Here is a 24,089-nt window from a genome sequence, read left to right as displayed (position 1 = left end):
GTAAATTGTTGTGATGGAATGTTTTCTAAATGACAGAATATAAAACCTAATAAATAAAATAAATAATAGTCAACCTACAGGAGAAGAGACATCCTCTAATGTTGGTGGAGGTCACTAGGTACATGTCTACTGTGCCTATTGGGGAAATTCAGCACTGCCCTCAAAGACTGTAGTTACCCACCCTTGTGCCTAGCATTTCCTTGATGGACTTCAACTGAGAAGAACATGGGTTTTCTGCAGGCAATTCCATCTAATAGAGTCTTCCATAGCAGGCTATAGCATTTTATCAGAGAGTAGTAAACATACATATTTCTTTTACTCTTCATATTTTAGCAATAATTAGTTTTTTAAAACTCTCGGAAGATGGCAAATCCCTATCCTCCCCAACCTTGGTTATCCTTAAGAGTGACGGGCTGGTGGTTTGAATCTAGTAGCTGCTGCTCTGCAGTTTATTCCAGGTTTACATGCAGCCCAACAAATATGTAAGGACAATCCATATGTAAGGACAAAGACTCTAAAACTCTGGCCTACAGTTAAAAAGGCTTCAGAGAGAATTAAGGCCCTTTGCATATATGTCACCAATGTGTAATAATCCACAATTTTCTCTAATTACCCTGATGCAGGAATATGGCACCAGATGGACATTACATTCTTTGGTCTTTTATGCAAGTGTTCTGTATTCTAGGGAGCTATGGCAGAATTATCAGATCCCTTTTTCACTCTCATTATCTACATCTTCAGCTACACAAGGCCATAACAAGAGCCAGAGCAAGAGTATTTTGTACCCTAGACAAACCTTTGGCCATGCCCCCCATGCCCCCAACTGACCTATTTGCGGCCACTCCAGCACAGCACTTCCCCCTACTCATGCTGGAAGAGGTATGGAAAAGTTGGCTCCTACCTGCATATGTGGTGGGGTTGTGAATGGTTCCAGAAATGTACAAACAAAAATGTAACATATGCCCTAGAAATGGATATTGTGTTAATTCAGCTAATACTGCTGCTGTAAAGGAAGATTATTATATTGGTGCATTATTGCATTTCTAATAGCACTATAGACATGATAAGTAGTGGCAGGCATTATTGTGTCCAAAGGGAGAAATGTGGCACTGAGAGGGTAAGAGTCCAGTCTTGTATCCAATTCAGTAAAAAAAACCCTAAATTCCATGTTTAATGGTACATCCAACATCGGGCAAATGTAAATCCAACAACAGGCAATAAATATATGGCACCCCAACACAAACCATGTTTCACTAAATTGGCTGCGTTGGAAGGAACAATTCAGAGCAACAAAGGTACAGTAGATGGATCTCACAAAATAAAACAACAAAGGCGGTATAACTGAAGCTAGATGATATCCCTGTTTGGATATATCTTTGCATGTATCTCTTCACTTTATATTTTTCAAGGAGTTATTGTGTGTCATATGGATAATAATATTCTAAGCTGCACTCTAACTAATGCAGTAGCTGAATTTCCATGCTCAGTCACTCATTTCCACAGTCTCTTATATTTCGATTATATTCTTTTAATACAAAGTTATACATGGTTTTGTATTCGTTCAGTTTCTATGTTATATTGTAAAGCGCAATGCTGAATTATTGTTTTAATGTAAACCGAGGTGATGTTACTTACATACCCCGGTATATAAAAATCTGCAAATAAATAATAAATAAAATTTCAGGTTGGGATTTTCTTCTTTTTTTTTTTTTGGCAGAAATGATTTTGGAAGATTCGAATTACATTTTCTCACTTTGACTTGCCCTATAATAAAGTACAGTCATTTAACTTTGGCTGAAATGAGTTTGAAATGCCTTCTACAGTTCAAATGTATTTACCCATGCAACTAGAAGGCATGTCAAAACCATATGAAAGGTAGGAGAACAATCTCTCTTCTTCTGTATTCTGTCTTCTTCTGTATGTATTTCCTTCTCTTGTGGGGTCCAAGGTCCTAGCTACCCTTCATCATGAGGATTTTACTGTCTTTGAAAATGTTATTCCTGATTTTTGTGGTATGAAAATGTCCCAACACACTTACAGGCACATTTTCATAAGGTGCATGAAAGAGAAGATAAACATGTAGTTGATGTGCTTGCCTTACACCTTTATTTGAGATGACTTAAAGCATTTGTGTACTTTTGAGACCACAAAAACCAACCTGCTCTTCAAACACAAACGACTCGCATAGTTTGTGTTTTGAAAATTACGGGGATCTTGCAGATTAAAAGAACGCACGTGCTTTAAGCCATCTCATAAGAAGGCGGAAGATACGCACATTGCCTACACTCATACATTTTTTAAACTTTTGTATACACACCTAGTTTTTCCATGACCAAATTATACCTTCTTTTACAGCACATAATGTATGCTATTGCTTTGTGAACAAACTTTGTATTTTTAGCTGGCTGGAAAACTGCTTAGATTCAGCCATTCTGCCTGTGTAATCAGAACCATCCCGGAGAGTGGAAGGGGGAGAATCAGGATGGCTACCCCAGGCCCCATGCTGTGGGGTGCCCTGTTTGTCGGCAACTTCCAGCAGGCTAGCAGGTGTCATCCACCTACAGCAAAGTCCTTCCATGCTGTGCTGTGAGCCCACAGTAATGGCAGCCTCTTCTCATTCCTCTCCCATCATCCTGCAATCCTCTCCCTCCTCCCACCCCAAGCAGAAGGAGAGCAGTACTCTACTTTTTACCTGTATCTTGTATCTGCCTCCTCCTCCTCTGCCTGCTTCACTCTGAAGAACTGAGCCGGGGCAAGGAAGCAGATTGATTTGCCCTGGGCCCTGCACTCCACACTCCCTGCTCTCCACACCACACAGTTTTGCTTGTGTGGCTTCAACATCCCACACATAACTTCAAGTTATGTGTGGGATGACCTAGCAACTTTCTTAGGCTGGAGGAAGGAACCAGACTGACTCCAGCCTTTTCTTCATGCAACATTCACTTTATTAATACCTTCCGCAATACATTCAATAGAAGACTGACTACCTTCTAGCAGCAACACTCAGAGTTGCAGCTAGGACAGAAATGTATGTAGGAGCTGCCTTCTCCATCCAGCTGGACTCTGCCTCTTAACCTCCTCAGTGGATCCTGCCCATCAGGGTCCCGCCCACACCGGTCTCACCCTCTGTAGGGATTTAAGGTGGGCCAGGTATCTAGACTGGTCCCGCACGGGTTAAAGAGTGATAGTAGGGCCACTCCTTCACCTCGTGTAATAAAGAAAGTTCAACAAATTTGTAGTAGTCAAGAGTTTATTGTTTTCTAGATATTGAATATTGAGAAAGAGATTTCAAGAGACATAAATGCTTTCATTTTCCTTTCTGGCACACTATTTCTGAGCCACACAGGCTGACTGCTGTTTTATATAGCACCCCAGAAGTCCAGCCTGAGATTCGCTCTGTCTGGAGAAGGTTGCTGTGAATGCTTGTGTATGGCTTATTACAGAGACATTATTTCCCTGTAAGCCAATAAAAAGCTGTCATCAAGGTTCCATTTCAGATTTTATCAATGTGTTCCTGTTGCCCCAGCAACCGGCATCAGCCTATCCCTGCCAGGCATTATCTTGCTGGCTTTTATAGCTGGGAGCTTGCCCCACTGTGCACCATGTGGCTCACATGATTAGCTTTTCTTCACACAGCTCTGGCTGGCAAAGTGTGCTGGGAATAAGATAAGCATAATTTATATCACGAGTAGGGAGGGCACTCTGGCTTGTCATAAGGAAGCCCACATCTTTCCTAGGTGCCTGCAAACAATGGAGCAGATGTGATTCATGCCAGAGGATCTGACTAAAAGAGTTGTATTGCTTTCTCAGCTAAGGAGTTTCCATGTGATGAGACCAGTAATGACACTCTGATTGTCACTGCCAGAGAGGGGGGGGGGGGACGCGCAGGACTGCACTTTGGTCTGTTTTCGACAATTACCTGCATCTTCCTTAGTGCTGAGCTCCCAGGATGCTTGTTCAAGGGACCATTAGCAAACATCGTTGGAACACTTCATTCACATGTGTTTGAAAGTGCTTCCCCCGATGGCCCAAAACATAAACTAGCATCCGGCAGAAGTGGGATTTCTCTCTTGATCGCAGCTACGGTGATTATGTTGGAAGATCATCTGTATTCGAGATGAAAGAGCGGAGGAAAACAGGTGCTGGGCCAAGCAGACGGCTACCCCTACTCACCGCTAGCAACTGAGCCGCCGATTCTGAGAGCAGCGGCAGCAGCAGCCCCTATTCCGTATGGGAAGATAGGGATCCGAGGCTGAGCTGAAGCCCAAGAAAAAAGAAAAACACACACTGAAAAGGGACTAAAAGAAGGTGATTTTTGCGAGCTACGATCCCAGAAGCAGAACTAGCAAAATGCTGAAGTTAAAGGCCTTCTGTCTGGATTACTGGCAGTTTTTATGCTTGCAGCCTCTGCACGGGTTCTATAAAAGGTAAGGAGACATTAACCCCGGCGGATTCTTTTCTTGCCTTGATGGATCTGTTTTGGAGAAATTGAGATTTCACATGGTTTGACAGTGTGTAGGTCATCGGTCATCCTGCTTGATGTTCCGAGGCGACAAAGTGTAAAACAATAATGCAGCTTTCCATCAAATATTTCATATGCGTTTGAATATTTTGAGATGGGTCTTCAGAAGTCAGGGTAAAAAAAATTGTACTCTTGTCAGTATCAACCACAGCCAGTCAAGCCAAAGATAGTCGAATATGTAAATTATAATAATAGTTAACCCCCCCCCCCCCTCTGCATTTTTTTTATTATTGCAAATCCTGCAGTTAAAGCAAACTGAAGAGGATTCGCCGTGGAAATACACAGTGCAAGCATTTATTAGCCATCCTATTTGAAAAATGATTTATTATTATTATTAATATGTTGACCCCCCCCCCCCTTATGGGTGCTGCAGCAGCAGCATCCAGAGCACATCAAAAGCTTGCAGATCCCCATTCCTTGCACCCAGGCTGCTTCAATAATTTATGGTGAAAGAGAGGGATCGGCGAGAACTGGGCAGGGCGGGAGGGGGGGGGTCAATTGCTTTCAGCCTGCCTGAGTTTGGGACCCGCAAACCCCCTGAAATGGCTTTCTGCAATCCAGGCATTCGATATCTCAATCTCCAGCACAGGCTGCTCAGACGGTGGGAATGGAAATGGGGAAGGGTGGGGACGGACATGCACTTAATTAAATAACTATTGTCAGCTCCCAGAAAGAAAAAGGCTTGGGCATAATGGCTAATTGCAGCTGTGTTCGTTATGCAGTAATTAAAGTGGTGGAATAGGTTTTTGTTAGACAAGATCAGAGACAGAGTTCATTAGCGTGAGACTCCTTTGAGAATTATCTAAATATCAGAGTACTACTCTGAATCATCTGGGGGTTTTTTTTTTCTTGGGGGGGTGGGGAGGGTACTGTAACGTCTTCCCATGTGAAGAGCAACTGAATGAGACACAGAAAGCAGCAGCAGCATTTTGAGCATGCATGCCAGGTCTCCTCTTTGGTTAATTGAACATTAACCAAGGGGAGACCTGCCAAGTGCTTTGGAGGCAAACTTTTTATTGGAACGTTGTTGAAATTCAGTGCCTGTTGTTCCCCCCCCCCCCCCCTTCGTACACAGTTATACATGTGGATCTTATAAAACTTTGTATAGGAAAGTTTGAAAAGGATCCGAGAATGAGTCACGCAGACTGTTGTGATTATAGGTTTGTAGACTCAACCTTGTAATGCACTACATGTATTACATTACATTGCGCGGTCTTAACTGCAGTGTCGGTCCTACGTATCGTAAGAAAAAATATTCAGAAAATGAACCTGGGGCTTCATAAAGGCACTTCGAATATGAATCCACTTGGTGGTGGGGGGGTTTAGCAAGCAAAATCTGAGCAGAATGTTATCTCAAGGCTTGGGATTCCTGGCTTATGTCCAATAGCTGCCTTTAGAAGTAGGGTTTGCTAACTTCAAGTTGATCAACTGGATCCTTGCCAGGGGCGCCTGGATTCCTGTTCAGTCAGATCATTTATTTCTTTGTCACCAAAGACAATGCCTAGTTAGACCTCAGACAATGGGGTAGTGTTTTGTGTAAGATGCAAGTTGTAATTCAAGAACCTCTGATTTTGCCTTTATTTTATGTTAAGAAGGGAGACATTAGAAACATTACTTCAGATACATTTTTTTTTTTTTTTGCCAAACTAACGTGATGAAAGCTAAGCTATAAGACCAGGAAAAAAAAAAAAAAAGACAGCCAAAAAAAAAAAAAAATTCTTTAAGTAATGAAGCAAAATGAATATAAACACCGTGCAAATTATACTTGGTTTCCTGAAACTATTAATTATATTTCAGTAGTGGCTGCTTGTATTTTTATAATTGGTTTTGGAATCAAAGCAAAACCTAATATAAGAAAAAAAGAATTTCAAGTGGTGAACTCTTTTAGGTAATTTTCAGTATAGAAATCTTTGTCAGTATGTTGATACACATTTATTATATTTTAAAGCAATTACCTTGTAGGTAAACACCCTTACAGCTTCTCTCCCAAGGCTATGCAAACAGTTTTTCATTGCCTGTTACCTTTGACCTCCAGTTAAACAAGATTTTATAATGTATATGTGATGTCACTAAAGGTGTTTTCTATTCAGTATCCTATTGTTCAGAGCCTTTCTTTGAATGAGCCAGAAACAGTAACTGCACCTCTTTGTTTTGGTGATGGATGGGGTGATTCCATGTTACCTGCGGAAAGCATGGGTTTCTGGCTTTTTTAGAGGTTCTTCTTTTCCTTAGAGGTTGCAAACATTTCCAAAATCATTATTTAAAGAAAAAAAGTATATATATACACACACAATTTCTCTTTATATATATATATAGAGAGAGAGAGGTTATTTTTATATAAATAGTTTTATAGAGAGAGAGAGTGAGAGGTTGGGAAGGATTAGATGGAGCAGGATCATCACATCATGGGGCAATACATCTGCAGCACACTGTATTTTCACCTATAATGCCATTGTCTGTCTCTGTCTGCTGGTGGGGAGATTGCAGGACATATATACTGTATATAGTGTATGTCTGTGTGTGGGGGGGATATGTTTTATATATATATATACATATATACACACACACACACACATTTTTTTGGCATTTAAAAAAGGAGACTTCAAAACCTGTAAAAGAAAAGAAACTGTCCTCTAATATAGAGCTGAGTAATATGTAATCAGCCAATTATTTATAATATTGTATTATTCATGACGTGTTCCTCTTTTTTTTTACCCTCTTTTTCTCTCTTGTCCCCATTTTAACCTTTATCCCTTTTTCTAAAGCCAGGGTCTCTCTTGGTCCAGTCTCAGCCTCTCCCTGGGATAAACTATCACTTCAAGGAAATAATTAACCAGGAGGGTATTGACTGTGAGAGCTGCTTCTGTACTGCTCAAGATTGTACCAAGGCAGTGACTTTTTCATGTCCACCTGATCTGGTCGTTTCCTTGGCAATAGAATATTTTCTTAGCTATCTAAAAGTCACAGGCAACATGACAGCTATGACAGGTCATTACTCCCACTATGCCAGTTACAGATGGTTAGTTACCATTGCTAGCTACAAGAAAGTCACATTTCTCCATATCACACATAGGGCCGGATTTTAATACCTACGTGCAGGCGTAGATTTGTGCGCACAACCCTGCGTGCGCATGTTATAAAATCCGGGGTCGGCGTGCGCAAGGGGGTGCACACTTGTGCACCTTGCGTGCGCTGAGCCCTAGGGGAGCCCCGATGGCTTTCCCTGTTCCCTCCGAGGCCGCTCCAATTTCAGAGCGGCCTCGGAGGGAACTTTCCTTCTGCCCCCCCCCCCCCCACCTAAAAACCCCCCATACCTTTATTTTTCAAGTTGCGCCTGGGCAGGCATAGGTTGAGCGTGCCGGCGCGCAATCCCCCAGCCTAGAGGCCCTATGGAGGCCTCTGGCCACGCCCCTGCCCTGGACTGGCCATGCCCTGCCCCTTTTTTCAAGCCCCGGGGCGTCCTGGGGCTTGCGCTTTGCCGGGCCTATGCAAAATAGGCTCGGCGTGCATAACCCCCCTGCGCGCGTAAATCCAGCTGGATTTACGCGCGCAGGGCTTTTAAAATCTGCCCCATAGTCTCTGAAAACAAGTTGCTTAACTTTTAGTTGCGAGAACAGTAAGTATAGCAGGATCTCTAATGACTTAAAGTATATTTTGTATGTCACCCTCTCATTTTAGTAATACTGGCCTGGGAATGCCAAAACTCCTCAGATTTTAGAAGTTAATCAGGGTCAGACTTGCCTAGTACCTGCATGGGGAAAAATCTGGTGCTGTAAATTACAGAATGCAATTTAATTTACATATTCATATTTGGCATTTTATAAATATAAAACTCTAGCAAACTGGATCACTGAAATTAAATTGGCAAAATAGTCATCCATTACAATCAATATCTAATACAGTAATTAAAAATTGCATGCAATATAAAATATCACATAAGACTCTCTTGCAATAATCAATAACATCCAGATACAGGCATAAACAAGAACTCTGTATGCAAAACAAAATAATAAATAGAACACTTCCTAGCTCTTAATAAGTCTAACACTATCAGATCAGCAATTCTTTCTTCATCCTTTCCCGAACAGCCCTTACTTCAAATCCCTGCAGTATTCTGCCAAGAAAAAGTCACAAGCACCATGATGGGGCTGCAATCATCTAACCATCAACACCCTTAAATGGGTAGAACATAAGAAATTGCCATGCTGAGTCAGACCAAGGGTCCATCAAGCCCAGCATCTTGTTTCCAACAGAGGCCAAACCAGGCCACAAGAACCTGGCAAGCACCCAAACACTAATAGGATCCCATGCTACTGATGCCAGCTTTAGCAGAGGCCATTCCCTAAGTCAGCTTGATTAATAGCAGTTAATGGACTTCTCCGCCAATAACTTATCCAAACCTTTTTTAAACCCAGCTACACTAACTGCATTAAACACATCACCTGGCAAAAAATTCCAGAGCTTAATTGTGCATCGAGTGAAAAAGAATTTTCTCCGATTAGTCTTAAATGTGCTACCTGCTAACTTCATGGAGTGCCCCCTAGTCCTTCTATTATCCAAAAGTGTAAATAGCCAATTCACATCTACTTGTTCAAAACCTCTCATGATTTTAAAGACCTCTATCATATTCCCCCTCAGCCCACAAAAGATACCATGAATCAAGGGGTAACTTTCAAAGTTATTTCCACTTGTAAAACACTGTTTTATGTATAGAAATAGGGTTTTATAAAATTACCACACAATGTGTGGGTACAATTATGTGTATATGTCATGTGTGCATTTACATTTATCCAGACTGTAGAGGTGTTTCTGAGGGTAGGGGTTGGGGATGGAGTTTTCACTTAAGTGTGCAGTTTTTTATTTTGAAAAGTATGCATGTAAGCTTACATGGGAAATGTATGTGCACTGGATAGCAGGTATAACTTATGCAGATGCTTTTCAGAGCTAATGTACTTGCTTACATTCCCTTTGAAAATTGGTAGAACTATTGTTGAGTGCACAAATTAAAATATTAGTGTCCTGGTTAAAGTGGTATTGTCCAGTTTAATCGTTTGCCGCACATTCTTTTGCTGTGATTTAATTAAATGTGTGTGCCTTTTACTCCGCCCCTTCTGTATGCTTGCGAACAAAATAGGAGCATACAGAATCTAAACCCAGTTGATGCAAAACAAGGGTTGCTTAAGTTGGTGGTGCACCAGAAAATTTGCTGCTGCCATGTGACTCAAGAACAAATTGTACATGCCAATTATTAAAATAAGAGGGACAATGAGTGTCTGAGTTCATATCTTCCTAGGCAGTAAAGTGCATTAACATTCTCATGGCCACATCTCGTCACTGGGTGTGTGATGTGCTAATGTCAGAAGTCCTGTATTCAGCAAGGCATAAAATGGCATCACTGGCCTGATAAAAAAGAACTTACAAGCACACTATGATATGTTGTCTGTACATAAGATGCCCTGTGAGCTGCAGAAGGAAGCTGTTTTTGGCATGTTGCAAGTATTAAGAAGAACACGAGTGGCCTTTATCAATATGCTGGGAGGAAGACTATACACCCTTTACACCGGCGCTCTCCACCGCAACCCCTCGACGCCTCCCAGATCCATTGACCGAGGCCATCCCGGATCCAATGACCGAGGCCTGCAAAGACACGGCTTGCGCAGTCGGCACAACCTACCAGGGTAAGAGCCCCCGCGCTGCATTAGGCCCCAGCCGCGGCTTCTCCTTGCCGTTCCTGACGCAACCCGGCAGCCCGCACTCAATGTCAGCGGAGGGGCGGAGACTCCAGAGCAGGCCATCATTCTGGCCCTTTACACCGGCGCTCTCCACCACGACCTTTTGACGCCTCCCGAATCCATTGACCGAGGCCCTCCCGGAACCATCGACCGAGGCCCGCAAAGACATGGCTCGCGCGGTTGGTGCAACCTACCGGGGTAAGAGCCCCCATGCTGTACTAGGCCCCAGCCACAGCCTCTCCGTGCCGTTCCTGACGAGACCCGGCAGCCCGCCCTCAACGTCAGCGGAGGGGCGGAGACTCCAGAGCAGGACTTAAGACTGCCTACAGTCCTCAGGCGCCGCATGCCTAAGGAGCACAACCAAGGAGTCTGCCCCTTGGCGCGCTTCTTTGCGCAGTCCCTAGCGAGACTTCCCACCCTCTTTCCAACCATTGCCCACCCTAACAATAATTTCAACTCCCTCCCATTATAGAACCTGCTGCCCATACCTAACCCTCATACACCCTCCCTCCTTCACTCTTATCCGCTACCATACCTCACAGCTATACTGCACTGACCTCCTCACTTTCTCCTCCTGCCCTAACCACCTCCTTTACCACTAATACCCCTCCCCACTCAGCTAACTATGATAGGACATCCCATCCCCATTCTCAAACATCTCGCTCACCAACATCTCAAACCCCACTTCCATAACCCACTCTCACACCACAAATCCCTGATTCCATTCATGATATCTCCTAGAGATGTGAATCTGAACCGGAATCGGTTCGGATTCCGGTTCAGATTCACATCATGTTTTGTTTTTTTTCGTCTGGCCCGATCACAGTTTTGTTTATCGGCTGCGCCTGAGCCAATAAACAAAAAACCGACCCCCCCCCCAAAACATTTTACAGGTACCTGGTGGTCCAGTGGGGGTCCGGGGAGATCGCTCCCGGGGGGGGGGTCGGGAGGGTGGGGGAAGCTAAGGGATTAGTTTTAAAGGGTTGGGGTGGGTTTAGGGGTTATTTTTGTGTGCCATTTTTCCCACCCTCCCCCAAAACGATGAGAACCCTCACGAACAATATCATGGGGTTTTCCTATCGTTTTGGGGGAGCCCCCGATTTCTGACGATTTTGAAAATATCGATATTTTCAATCGTCCGAAGCCCGATTTCACATCCCTAATATCTCCATTCACTCAGTTCCTTGGCCTCACTGCCCTATCAATTATACTCTATAACTCACAATCCCTAGCGAAAAAAATCCCATCCTCAATGACCTGCTTCTAGATTCCAAACCTGATCTTTGTGCTATTACGGAAACCTGGCTGAAACACACAGACACCATTCTCTTAAACCAACTTCCCTCGCAATCATATGACTTCTATTCCATTCCAAGGCCCAAAAAAAGAGGCGGTGGTCTCCTACTCACGGCCAAAAAAGACCTTAAACTAAAATCCCTAAACATTAACACCCCACCTAAAATCGAAATTGGCCTCTTTAAATTACATGGACTTCAAATATGCTTAGTTTACACCCCCCCCCCCCCCCCCCCCGGTCTACTCGAACATAACCTCTCCCCCCTCAACGAATTTATAACTGACAATCTAGACATAGACATCCCAGCCATCATACTTGGAGACTTTAACCTCCACATGGACACCATCCCCCCTTCCTCTTCCTGCGAAACCATTGTTAAATGCCTTTTAAAGCCCTGGGCTTCAAACAAATCATTACTTCCCCTACACACAAAGCCGGGCACACACTTGATCAAATATTTGTTAACTCATGCATTCACTCCACTGACAAACCATCCTGCACATCCGTCCGGTGGTCAGACCACTCCCTCATCAAAGCCAACCTAGCCATAAAGCAAACTTCCACTCCCCATCCAACACACATCAACACCATACAATTCAGGAAACCCTGCCACAAAGAAGATTTAATCACTGCACTTGACAAGTCCCTTAACAAACTAGACCTTTCAAGCGCAGAATCTGCTCTCTCCACTTGGAACCTTCTCAACAGCAAAATCGCTAATAAATATGCCCCCTTACTTCCAAAGAAATAAACAACTCACACAACAACAAAAAACCCTGGTATTTGCCAGAACTTAAAAAAACTGAAACATGACCTCAGAATAAAAGAAAGGAAATGGCGCAGAGACCCCACTCCTAACCACTTGACCACATACAAAACCTCTCTACACACATACAGAATCACCATCCTCAACACTAAACGTGACTATTATGCAACTAAAATCCATAGCTATCAATACAATGCCAAAGCCCTTTTCTCCTATGTAACTAACCTCACCAAAAGCTCACCACCCCCCATTCCAGATGAGGACTCTAAAATCAAATGAGAAGAACTTACATACCACTTTAAAGACAAAATTTCAAAACTCATGCTATGCTTCCCCTCTTCCCCCCGCTTACAACTTCTTCTCTTCCTAAAAAGCCAAACGCTATGCTAGACTCCCTCGAGACTACCTCCCCCACTGAAATAGAAACCATCTTAAGGAAAATGAACCCCTCTTCACACTCCTCTGATACCATCCCCACCAAAGCTCTCTTCATGATCCCGAACACAATAGCTAAATCCTTAGCTGAGATAATCAACTCTTCACTCTCCCATGGTATAGTCCAGGATTCTTTAAAACAGGCCATAGTCAAACCCATTATAAAAAAAAAAACCCAACCTTGACCTCGCTGACCCAGCTAACTACTGGCCCATATCAAACCTGTCCTTTCTAACAAAAATCTTGGAAAAAGTCATTAACAGACAACTCACAGACCATTTAGAAAATCGTAATATCTTATTTCCCACACAATTTGGCTTCTGTAAATTTTTCAGTACAGAAACCCTTTTAATCTCCCTCACTGACACCCTCCTCAAGGGACTAGGTCATGGCCAGTCCTACATTCTCGCCTTACTTGACATCTCCTCTGCCTTTGACACTGTAAACCATAGCATTCTAATTAACCGCCTCACTGAAATCGGCATCACAGGAACAGCTCAAGATAAATCTTATCTTGAGAACAGACACTACAGAGTCAGAATTGGAAACATGGAATCCAAGCCCATCAAACTAACGCAAGGAGTTCTGTAAGGATCATCCCTTTCATCCACCCTTTTCAACATCTACCTAGGCCTTACGCACTTTATTTACGCGGACAATATCCAAATCCTCATCCCCATCATGGAATCCCTCTCCAAATTCCTCCAAACAATGGAAAACTGCCTTACCGCAATTAACCATCTCCTAACAAACCTTCACTTAGCACTAAACACTTCCAAAACTGAACTCCTCATCATTTCTACCCACTACAATACAACACCTCCCACTGATAGCAACCCCCTTCCGCTCCCATATCTTTCTCGCAACATGTACGAGACCTTGGCGTCACTACTGACAACCAACTAAACCTGAAAAAATTCATTACAACTATAAAAGAGTGTTACTTCAAACTCCATGTCCTCAAAAAACTGAGACCCCTCCTCCATTTTAATGATTTCCGTACTGTCCTGCAGGCCACCATTTTTTCTAAAATTGACTACTGTAATTCCCTACTCCTAGGCCTCCCTGCCACCACCATCAAACCTCTACAAATGCTGCAAAATGCCTCCTGCTAGAATTCTAACAAACACCCACAAAAAGGATCATATCACCCCCATCCTTAAAGACCTCCATTGGCTCCCAATTTCCTTCAGAATTCTCTACATGAATCTCTCAATCATTCACAAACCCCTACACAACAGTAATATTCACTGGCTAAACGATTCCCTCAGACACCAATCCTCCAACCAACCCATTAGATCAGCATATAAAGGAGCTCTACATACTCCCTCTCCTAAGACCACACACCTCAACTCTACAAAAGAACGAGTATTATCGATTGCAGGACCCACTATCTGGAACTCCATGCCCCCTGACCTACGTCTAGAGCAATGAACCTAAAACCCCCCCCCCAAAAACCTAAAGACCTGGCTCTTTAAACAGGCATTCCCTGAATTGCGAGCCTCTCACTACCACACATCCCTGCAACACCCCTGGCTCTCTAAAAGCCACCTTAAGTTATATTGTTATTGTATTTTCCATTACATTTTGTATTAGTTGACTGTTACTCTCTAACTATCCCAATTTAAATTTCTCTCATTTCAACTTGTTCCTATTTTATCCCCCTCGTTCACCCCTCTATGTTCTGCGTTAAGTTCCATGAAAACCGATATGATGTACCTATGAATACCGGTATATAAAAGCTTTTAAATAAATAAGGCATTCAGGAGGATATTAAAAACACAATTGTTTAGGGAAGCCTTTGCCCTCTATGCCTGATTTTGTTTTAGTTCACCGATCAGATTTTATTATTGTGTTTATGCTCTGTATTGTTTGATATTGTTTGTATTTTATTTTGTTTATGTTTTATTGGAACCCCTCTAGAACAGATTTGGTAATTGGTGGGCTTTAAATAAAAATAAGCATTAGCAGTAAATTTGAGAGACTGAGGTTGTACAGGACATACATTGGCTTAAGAGTGAGGCTCATTCTTCATGGTACAAGCAAAATAAATCCATTTGGAGACACTACCCCGAGCAATCCTAAAACTGGAAATCCAGTAAAAATATACAATCTGTAAACACAACTGTAACTGTTGATAATGACAAGATATTCAACCTCAGGTCAGATGTTACCAGAGCCTTTCCTTGGGCTCAAGGACTCGCATGTCACAGATCATTACTCAGGATTCAGTACATGCATATTGCATCGAAGAAAACAAAATCACAATACTTCAGGACTGAGGACATTTCAGCCAGATCCATATCCTCCATTCTCATGCTACCCAGGCAGATTGTATTGATGGGCAGTCTTTGGATTAAAACCGAGTTTCATTTTATTTTTGAGAAACACATTATCTTACTCTGGATTTTGATTTGAACTATATAACTCATCCGTGGCTGACATTTCTTTGGGTATTTTAAGCTGAATGTGTCATGTTTACTCAGAAGGTTGTGATGCTGAGTTGCAAGGCAGTGTGACTTTTAGTTAACATTGCATTCAGGACCTTATTTTAGGTTAAATAAGCTCTGTGAGGAATTTTTTTTTCACAATAAGAACAGTTAAATCAGATTCTTGGTAATATATTTATGGATATATTTTTTGAAACAATCTGTTAATCTTATGCCATAATTAAAGCACAGAGGAGGAATGGCAGAATTATCAAACATTTGGTCCAGGTTTTGCACCCATTCGGAAATTGTTCCAGATTTATCAATGAAAATATGCAAGCATGTTTAGTGGGAAAAAGACTGGGGCAAAATTGGAAGCATTTGCTACATGGTAGTAGAACTGGACCAAAACATCGATAAGCAATAAGAGCTGGGAGCCAGCAAGACAGAGGCAGCTGTTTTCTTCTAAAGAAAATACAGAAGCATGTTCTAGTTGATAATATTAATCTGCAGACTGGCCAAGAAGAAAAAAGAAAACAAACCAGAACTAGATTCATCCTTGGGAAGGAATATCGTAGCCATTCATAGACTGAGTTCAATTGGTCCATCTTCACACAGAACTTGTTTATTGATCTTTATTTTTGAGCAGACTAACACAGCAACCCTATTACTTGTATTCACTTTTCTGACCATACTAGAAGTTTAATTTAAATAGTGTCACAATTCTTGATGTGGGAAGTGGTTAGAGGTGGAGAAGGCAATTATCAGTGGCATTGCTGGTGAAATGAAAGTAAAAAATGGGTAAAAAAAAATAATTTGTGGGAGATTTAACATTGAGGAAATATTTACCTAGGGGGTCAATGAGGTTATTATTCAGAAAAGCGGAAAGTGGACAAATTATCCAGGTAACTTGTTAGCCGGATAACTTGTCCAGAAGATTCAGCAGAGATTGCCAGTTAAGCACTCCTCTGAATGTACCTGGATAAAATATGACTTAACCAGATAGAATAGTTCTAAAGTTAGCTGAATAAGTTATCCAGCTAGCTATAGCCAGATAGTTTGTCTGGTTATGTTTAGGAATAGCTGAACTAATTATGAGCTTTCAAAATGTCCATGTTCTGACCACCTCTAAATTGTTTGAATAATATTTTAACAGGCTGGTGAATGTAGCAACCGTGAGAGAATACGAGGAAGCATAGCGGAATTAGAAAAGGTACAGAGAAAAGCAATCAAAACAATAAAGGGAATGGAGTGATTCCCCTATGAAGAGGTTAAGGCTCTTCAGTTTAGAGAAGAGATGGCCAAGGGGAGATTATAATAGAGGTCTATAAAATAATGAGTGGAGTGGAACAGTAAACACGAATCAGTTGTTTACTCTTTGGAAAAAGTACAAAGACTAGGGGACACACAATAAAGTTGCCAGACAAATAGGAAAAAAATAGATTTTTTTACTTAACACATAATTAAACTCTGGAATTTGTTGCTGGAGCATGCAGTAAAAGCTTTTAGTGTAGCCGGGTTTAAAAAATAGTTTGGAAGAAAAATCCATAAACTATTATTAAAGTGGACATGGGATAAGCAGCTTGGAATCTGTCTACCCCTTGGGATCCTGCCAGGTACTTGTGACCTGGCTTGGCCACTGTTGGAAACAGGATACCGGGCTTGATGGACCATTGATCTGATCCAGTATGGCAAAGCTTATGTTCTTATTAGAGAAAAAGGATTCATTGATTCTGGATGTTGTAAAAGAGAGGATATAGAGTTCGGGAGCAAGAAATAAATGACATTTGAATGAAACATTGTGGCCAATGTCTTTCTAATCATATAAGACAGGTGAGAAGAAAGAATTTGAAAAGGAGGCATCAAATGGAAAAAAAAAGAGGGAGCAGATACTTATATTTATTTATTTATTTATTTAATGTTTTTCTATACCGGCATTCATGAAAGCATTCACATCATGCCGGTTTACATGAGACAGGGGTGTGAAGAAACAACCAAGAACATAAATAAACGTGAAGAAGAGATGCAGTTACAATTAACAGGGGCTGATAACTGGGAGGGGGAAAATAGAAAGAGAAAGAGGCACCAAATACCAATTCCTTATGGCAAAATTTAGAAGCTGTTCATTTAAATTTCTTGAAATTTGCCTTGAGACCAATTTTGAGAAAAGGTAGAATATTAAATATCTGTAAATAAATAAATAATCCAGTATATTTTAAAAGACCTCTGAGGACCCTCCACCTAACCAATTCAGAGTTGCCAATTTGCCCGGTGAGAGAAGGAGGCCATGTTTGAGGGAAGATGCTTAATTCATGCTCAAAAGTGAAATCGTTTAGCATATCTCATCTATATGGAAATGAAACTTGTTGAGACTCATCAAAGGGGATGATTTATCTATCAAAGGTTTCTTTCCCATAAGCACAGAATGAGTGAAAATCTTTGATTAACTGAGTCCCATGTCTAATTTCCATCATGATCAAAATTATAAATAAACGTGGGTGGCTAATTTCCACCCCATCCCCCACCCCACGAGAACCCTTCCATCGAAGTTCAGTAACCCCAATTTGTAGCTTAGTTTTCTGCAGGTAAAGTGGCCTTATGAGATCATCATGTCTTATAAGGCTGTGTTTCCTCACAGTTTAAAGCAGCAGTCTGGTGCTGGGTGGCAGAGGAAGAAGACACAGCCTGATTACTACTGCGGATCTCCTCTTCCTGCTGCCCAATATGAAGAGGAACGTAGGGCTGCCGGGGGGGGGGGGGGAATCGGCTGGTGGAAGGGAGATAGTTAATTGCACCTGCAGCTTATTACCCGGATCCAGCTTAGTCCCCTGTCTCCCATGGCAATTCCGCAGGTACTGGCTAATTCTGTGGGAAAGGCTGGATTTTGTGGCCCTACTCGCGCCCGCAGAATGGCGGGAGACTGGGGGCCTGCTCATATCCCACTCCCCTTCGGTCCTCTTGGTCGCTAACTCCTCGCACTTCTCCAGTCTCCTCTTTCACAGAGCACAATGCCCCGAACCCCTCACTCACTACCCCCCCCTGCATCTCCTTCAATTCCCTCACTCACTCCCTCCCTGCTCTCCAATCACCCCTGCACCTCTCACTCATACTCCCTTTTGCCACCACTCCTCAGATCCCCTCACTCACTCCCATCCAATCACCCTGTACCTCTCACTCATGTTCCCTCTCCCCACCAACCCTGAGATCCCCTCATGCCCTTTACCCCTTCTCTACCTCCCCAAAAGAAAAAAAAAGGGGGGGGTTTCTCCCTGCAGGTTGAGCTTTCGGTTGCTCTCTGCAGATCATGAATGCATTTATTAAAATAGGAAAAAGAAACTGGACTCCAATGCAAATTCTTGCTGGCAAGGCAACAAGTCTTGTCTGGCTAACCCGGGAGGACAAAAGATATAGGGGCAGATTTTCAAAGCCCTACGTGCGCCGGGCCTATTTTCAAAAGGCCCAGCGGCGCGCATTAAGCCCCGGGACACGTGTAAGTCCCGGGGCTTGAAGAAAGGGGCGGGGCATGGGCGGGGAGGTCCGGAGTGGGGCAGGAGTGGAGCCAGATCCTCCAGGCACAGCGGCCATTTGCCGATGTGCCCGGGGATCACAGGCCGGCTGTCAGCCGGCATGCGCAACCTACACCTGCCCGGAGGCAGGCGCAACTTATTAAATAAAAGTTAGGGGGGGTTAGGTAGGGCTGGGGGGCGGGTTAGGTAGGGGAAGGGAAGAGAAGGTGGGGGGGGGGGAAGGAAAGTTTCCTCCAAAGGAGCGGTCTTGGAGGGAATGGGGAAAGCCAGCAGGGCTCCCCAAGGCCTCGGCGCACTCAAGGTGCACTATTGTGCACTCCCTTGCGCGCGCTGACACCAGATTTTATAAAATGTGGGTGGCTACGCGCGTATGTTATAAAATCGGGCATACATTTGTGCACGCAAATGTACGCCTGCGCATAGGTATTAAAATCTGGCCCATAGTCTCCCAGATTCCACAAGGATCCCTCAGGCCCTTTGCAAATCAGGCGGCATGGAGGAAGAGAGCAGCGACAGCAGTTTAACCGCATCTTCTCCCTCCGCTGCCGAGGACAACCGCTGCTGCTTTTAACCATGAGGCTGTGTTTCCTTTCCATTAAAAGCAGCCATTGCCTAATCTGCAGAGGATAATGGGGCTGGAGAGAATCGGCCGGTGGAGGGGGGGGGGGAGAGAGGTAGCGGCATTACCGCTGCTTTCTTTGCCTGATCCAGTTCAGTCCCTGTTTCCTGCGGCAATTTTGCAGTAACTGGCCAGATCTGCAGGAGGGACTGGATTTTACAGCCCTTCCTGTGGCTGCAGATTAGTTGGGTACTAGGGGCTCTGGGCAACTGTTGCTCAGTGAAGGTTGCCCAGAGCCATCATTACCATTCTCTTGCCACTACATATATGTGTGTGTGTGTATATATATATATATATGTGTGCGTGTGAGTGTGAGACCTCACCCCGGTGTGCCTATCCTGCATGGGTGGGGCCATAAAAGATCTTGGTTCTCGTCAGGTTTCTTTTCAAATCTCTCTTACTTCCAGGGCCCAGTGTGACAGAGGTGCCCTTTCCACACATCTCATTTTCCTTTGTGTTCCCTTGGGAGAGGGGACTTATCCTCCTGGTGGGTGCAGTGAGTGTGGAAGAAATACTCTGGGTTAATGTCCAAAATTAAAGTCTTCCCTGTTCCAAGAACAGGGATGAATGGCAAAATAACTCAGACTGCAGCACCACAGAATTCTCTTTTCCTCTCTCTGTGCAGGACTCGCATCAAATCAGGGCCAGGGAAACATCCACTCTCTTGGATTAGGTAAAGTGGAGCTCCCAGGTGAGCAGGATCTCCTTTAGAAAGGTCAAAAAACCCTTTCCAATCTGCTAAAACTGGCAAAGAGTCTATGGCACAGAGAGTAAATCTCGTTCTCTCCCCAGGATAGTGAAAACACCGGATGGGTGTCCACAATCATGTTTGATTTCCTTTACTCGTGCTTAGCAGATCTTCTGGATCTCTTTGGTTCTTACACGGTCTCTTTATTTCTTCTTTCTGGATGGGGGACTCCCCCTGAAGCAAGCAGCACTCCCCGCTTCAAAACAGGAAGGAAGGGCCACCAAAACTTCCACCTGGATCTTGAACTCAAAGTCCTTTATCCCCCACTGAATTTAACACTGGACTTCCTCCATGCAGCAGGTCCCTGACACCTCCTTTCCTCGTGGAGGGTATGGAGGGCAGGTCTTCCCTAATTTGCACAGCCCCAGACCCAGGGTTCCCCATGCCCTGAGCGCAGGTGGTCTACAGACGTTCACAAGCCTCCTACCACTTAAAATCCTAAAACCCCAAAAATAGACCCAGACGGAAAATCCTAACCGGCCAGTGAGTGGACCGGATAAGGAAACCCCTCCTGACCCTGGTCAGGATCACCAGGCAGGGTTTGCCTGGCTCCTCTGACTGGGCCTGAAAAACAACTCAAGCAAAACTCCTCTCTGCTTCCTAACTCTCAGAAAAACCTAAAAGGTCTGCCCCCCCCCCCCCCCAGCTCTCTGTAGGGAGCTGCTATATAGACTCTCAGAGGGACGGCCATTCCAGACCCCTCAAAGGGAGGGGCTACATTTGAATGGTAACCTTCCCCTCACACTAACCTATATTCTTACCGACTAAACTAAACGTTCACACAAGGCTTACTGGTGACACACACACACACGCATGCACGCATACACACACACCACACATATGCACACACATACACTACTCACCATACGTGTCAAATGGCGAGTTCTGGTGGCACCTCAGTAACAGTGACACAAACTCCCTCCATTGCTAGACACTTTGCAAAGTAATGCAAAACCCTGTAAAAAAAAAAAGACACTCACAACCTATATTAAAAAAATCCTGCCATACCAAAACAGCACTATTGTTGTGTTGCTTGTAACCGCAGCTGCTCTTGGACAACCCCCAGAAGCTGCTGCCCTAGACAGCCACCTAGTTTGTCAAATAGTTAAGCCAGCCCTGAGTTTTAGCAATCAGAAAGTCCCCTTAATTCAATTTTTATGCAGCAATTACTTTGAACAGATAAAGGATGGGAATCTGAAGCTTATTTTATAGAGTACTTTAGGGACCTTCATAAAAGACAGTGCCATAAGAGGATGTTTTATCCATGCAGTGTGTAGAACAATTAAACCTAATTCCCTCACATATGAGGGAGGTGACAAACTGATACCTCAGTGTCCTAGCTTCACAATGTCTTTCACATTGCCTGCCTTCTTGTTCGGTTTGTATACATTGAAACTGTACTGCCAATTGGCGATTCCACCCTTGTTCTGCTGTTTGTTTGAGCCTCTGTGCCTGCACGAGTGAGGACAAATTACCATAAAAGGTCAAGCAAAAGTAGTGATACTTTCAGACTGACATAATTTAGCACGCAAAATTGAAATTAAAAAAAAATGGAATTGTAAAGTAAACTCATTTTCTTTCCTGTATTCTATTGTTGTATTGTAGCCCTAGCTTCCAGTGTGCCACAGTACACATGTAATAAATTTTCTTTGCTCTCTTGATTAAATGCTCAGGCTGAGCATTCACTGTTTAATCAACCGTGGCAGCCGTTTACCGCAATTATGATACAGCACACTGGAGAAACAGCAATTAATCCAGTCTCTCCCCTCTGATAAGAATTACTAGGAATCTTTTTCTTTGAACTCTTATCTGAAGTTCATAATGTATTTTGTTAGGGGCAAGAAGTTTGCTTTAGCTGGAGTTTGAGTTCATCCACAAGACGTTGAGTCACTGCACGTGGTGTGAGCGCTCCAGGGAGGTTTCTGTTTGCAGGAAAGTTACTAATAGAGAACAGCTGACTGGACAGAAAAAGAGGAAAACTGAAGCAATCTACCGTATTTCACAGAGATTGTTGCATTATGCATGTTTCTTCCTAGTCCTTTCTTAATTCAGGGAGTTTGTTAAAAGAAAATAGAAGGGTACAAAAGGCAACATAGTGTCACACTAAAACAACAGAAATAAAATTTAACAAAAATAAATTATTGGACTAACTTAATACATTACAAGGATATAGCCAGTTAAGTGGGACTTCTCTGGCCAAGTGGCTAAGCTTTTAGCTGAATAACTTGTGGCTGTAATGGCAGATAAGTTATCTGGCTAATTAGTGATATTGAGACTTAGCAGGAGATATTCAGCTGCATTAAAATGCATTAGACCCCTAATACCTGTGTTATTTATCATATCACATGTGCAAATTTATTCAAAGGAGAGAGAGAGATTGACTCTTTATAAGGGTCTCATACTAGTCAACTATTTATATCACTATAGGAGGGCAAGCTAGCAACTCGAGGTGAGGTTTTGGTGGTGGTCTAAGGTTTTGGGGCCAGTTTTACATGTATAGTGAGACATACGAACAGCACAGTACACCTCAGTAAATATTTCATGTGATTTTGAGTGAGGAAAGTCACTTAAAATCTCTCTCTCGCTCTCTCTCTCTCTCCTACTCATTTGGTTTAGATCTGACTGTCATAGGGTGTGATCCCTTGTACTACAATAAGATTGGTACTGCTTAACTGGTGACCCAGCTGGACGCTCACCAGCAGGAGGCGGACTTTTTCAGATAGGGGCCAGATCTGGGCTTTACCCATACCAACCTCTTTCTCCACAGGTTGAGCCCTTGGGTTCTGAGGCTGGCAGGACTTAGACGAGGGTCCCATAGAGAGCCAGCAGAGAAGGTCAGGGATCAGGCAGCCAAGCAGTGAGAGAGGCCAGGCAATGGTCGGGTCAGGCAGCATCTGGTCCAGTTCATGATCAGAGCATGAGAAATGAGTCCAGAGGATGGCAAAGTGCAACCAAACTGGGATAGACAGGGAAAGCAGGAACAAGGCAAGGCAGGAATGGGGCGGGAAGACTAGAGCAATGCACACTGCAGGCAAGGCAGGACAGCCTGTTGCCGAGGCATCGGCTGGGAGCGCGGCTGGGGCTTAAATACGTCATAGCTGAGCGCCACGATCCTGATTCCCCTGTGGGGGCCTTCATAACTGGGAGAGGTGTGCATGCACATGCCTAGAAGAGGCAGAGGCAGTGTCCAAATGTCCCAGTGGAATTGGAGGGAGCTGATGGTGGCGTGTGGGAGCAGCCAACTGGGACCCTGCAGCGTCCAGGTGAGTGGGACCGGCTGCGGGATGGCTTCGCGGCCGGCCAAACATCACACTAACAAAGATAATTTATCTCTCAAAAGCTACATAGGTTTATTGGACTAGCTTAATTCATTTCTTATCACCTCGTAATAATAGTTAACAAACAAAAAGTATTATTATAAAGTGACAGGTTTTATTGGACTCACTTCATTTCTTGATTTCCATGCATTCAACTGGACCAACGCGGCAATCACATTGCCCTAAAAAAATAAGGTTCCATCACAAATATTAAAGTGTAGTGACCTGCAGCTAAAAAATATGCAAGAAGATGCAACAGATTCAAAGAGAAGAACTGCAGATGAGAAAGGAAGAGATCTCATTTTTCCCGGAGCTTTCTATGACTGCGTTTTATTATTTATTGCAGCTGATGTTCCACCCATAGCACATGTCAGGCAGGTTTAGAGCAGGAGTTGGCATTCAAGCTTTTGTAACTCTTTTATGGTTGGATAGAATAAATACTGAATCCTCAAAACCATATTCAGATATGGTTATTTCTGTCCAGTGTTAATTTCTTTGGGGGTTATTTTAGTATTTGTTAAAGACAGGCATAATCAAGACAATAAGTGAAACAGAAAAGAATTGGAGAAAGTTTTTTAAAAGCCCTCATTTTTTAGCAGAAGTATTTTCAAGCTTTCCCATAGATTGTGAGGCAAAGATCTAAAGACTATGGGCCTCATTTTCTAAAGTATCACAGGCCTGTGATACTTTAGGGAAT

The 24,089-nt window shown here is 43.3% G+C and overlaps 1 protein-coding gene across 8 annotated transcripts in view; it reads left to right on the top strand.

Moving 5' to 3' along the window:
- The window catches only part of IQSEC1 (IQ motif and Sec7 domain 1), a 1,385,758-nt gene that overhangs the window by 1,015,121 nt on the left and 346,548 nt on the right, over window positions 1-24,089 (top strand). Inside the window, exon 1 of one of the 8 annotated variants that reach the window (XM_029600820.1) lies at window positions 3,749-4,427. The exons of the other annotated variants lie outside the window; for them this stretch is intronic. Coding sequence (XP_029456680.1) covers window positions 4,351-4,427 — 77 coding nt within the window. The 5' untranslated portion in view covers window positions 3,749-4,350. Of the gene's footprint in view, window positions 1-3,748; window positions 4,428-24,089 lie in introns of those variants that run through there. 8 annotated transcript variants of the gene reach the window in all.

This window comes from Rhinatrema bivittatum, chromosome 4 (assembly GCF_901001135.1).
Source record: "Rhinatrema bivittatum chromosome 4, aRhiBiv1.1, whole genome shotgun sequence".
Taxonomy (NCBI): domain Eukaryota; kingdom Metazoa; phylum Chordata; class Amphibia; order Gymnophiona; family Rhinatrematidae; genus Rhinatrema; species Rhinatrema bivittatum.
The sequence above is the reverse complement of the archived record's forward strand: the minus strand, read 5'-3'. Positions and strand labels throughout refer to the sequence as shown.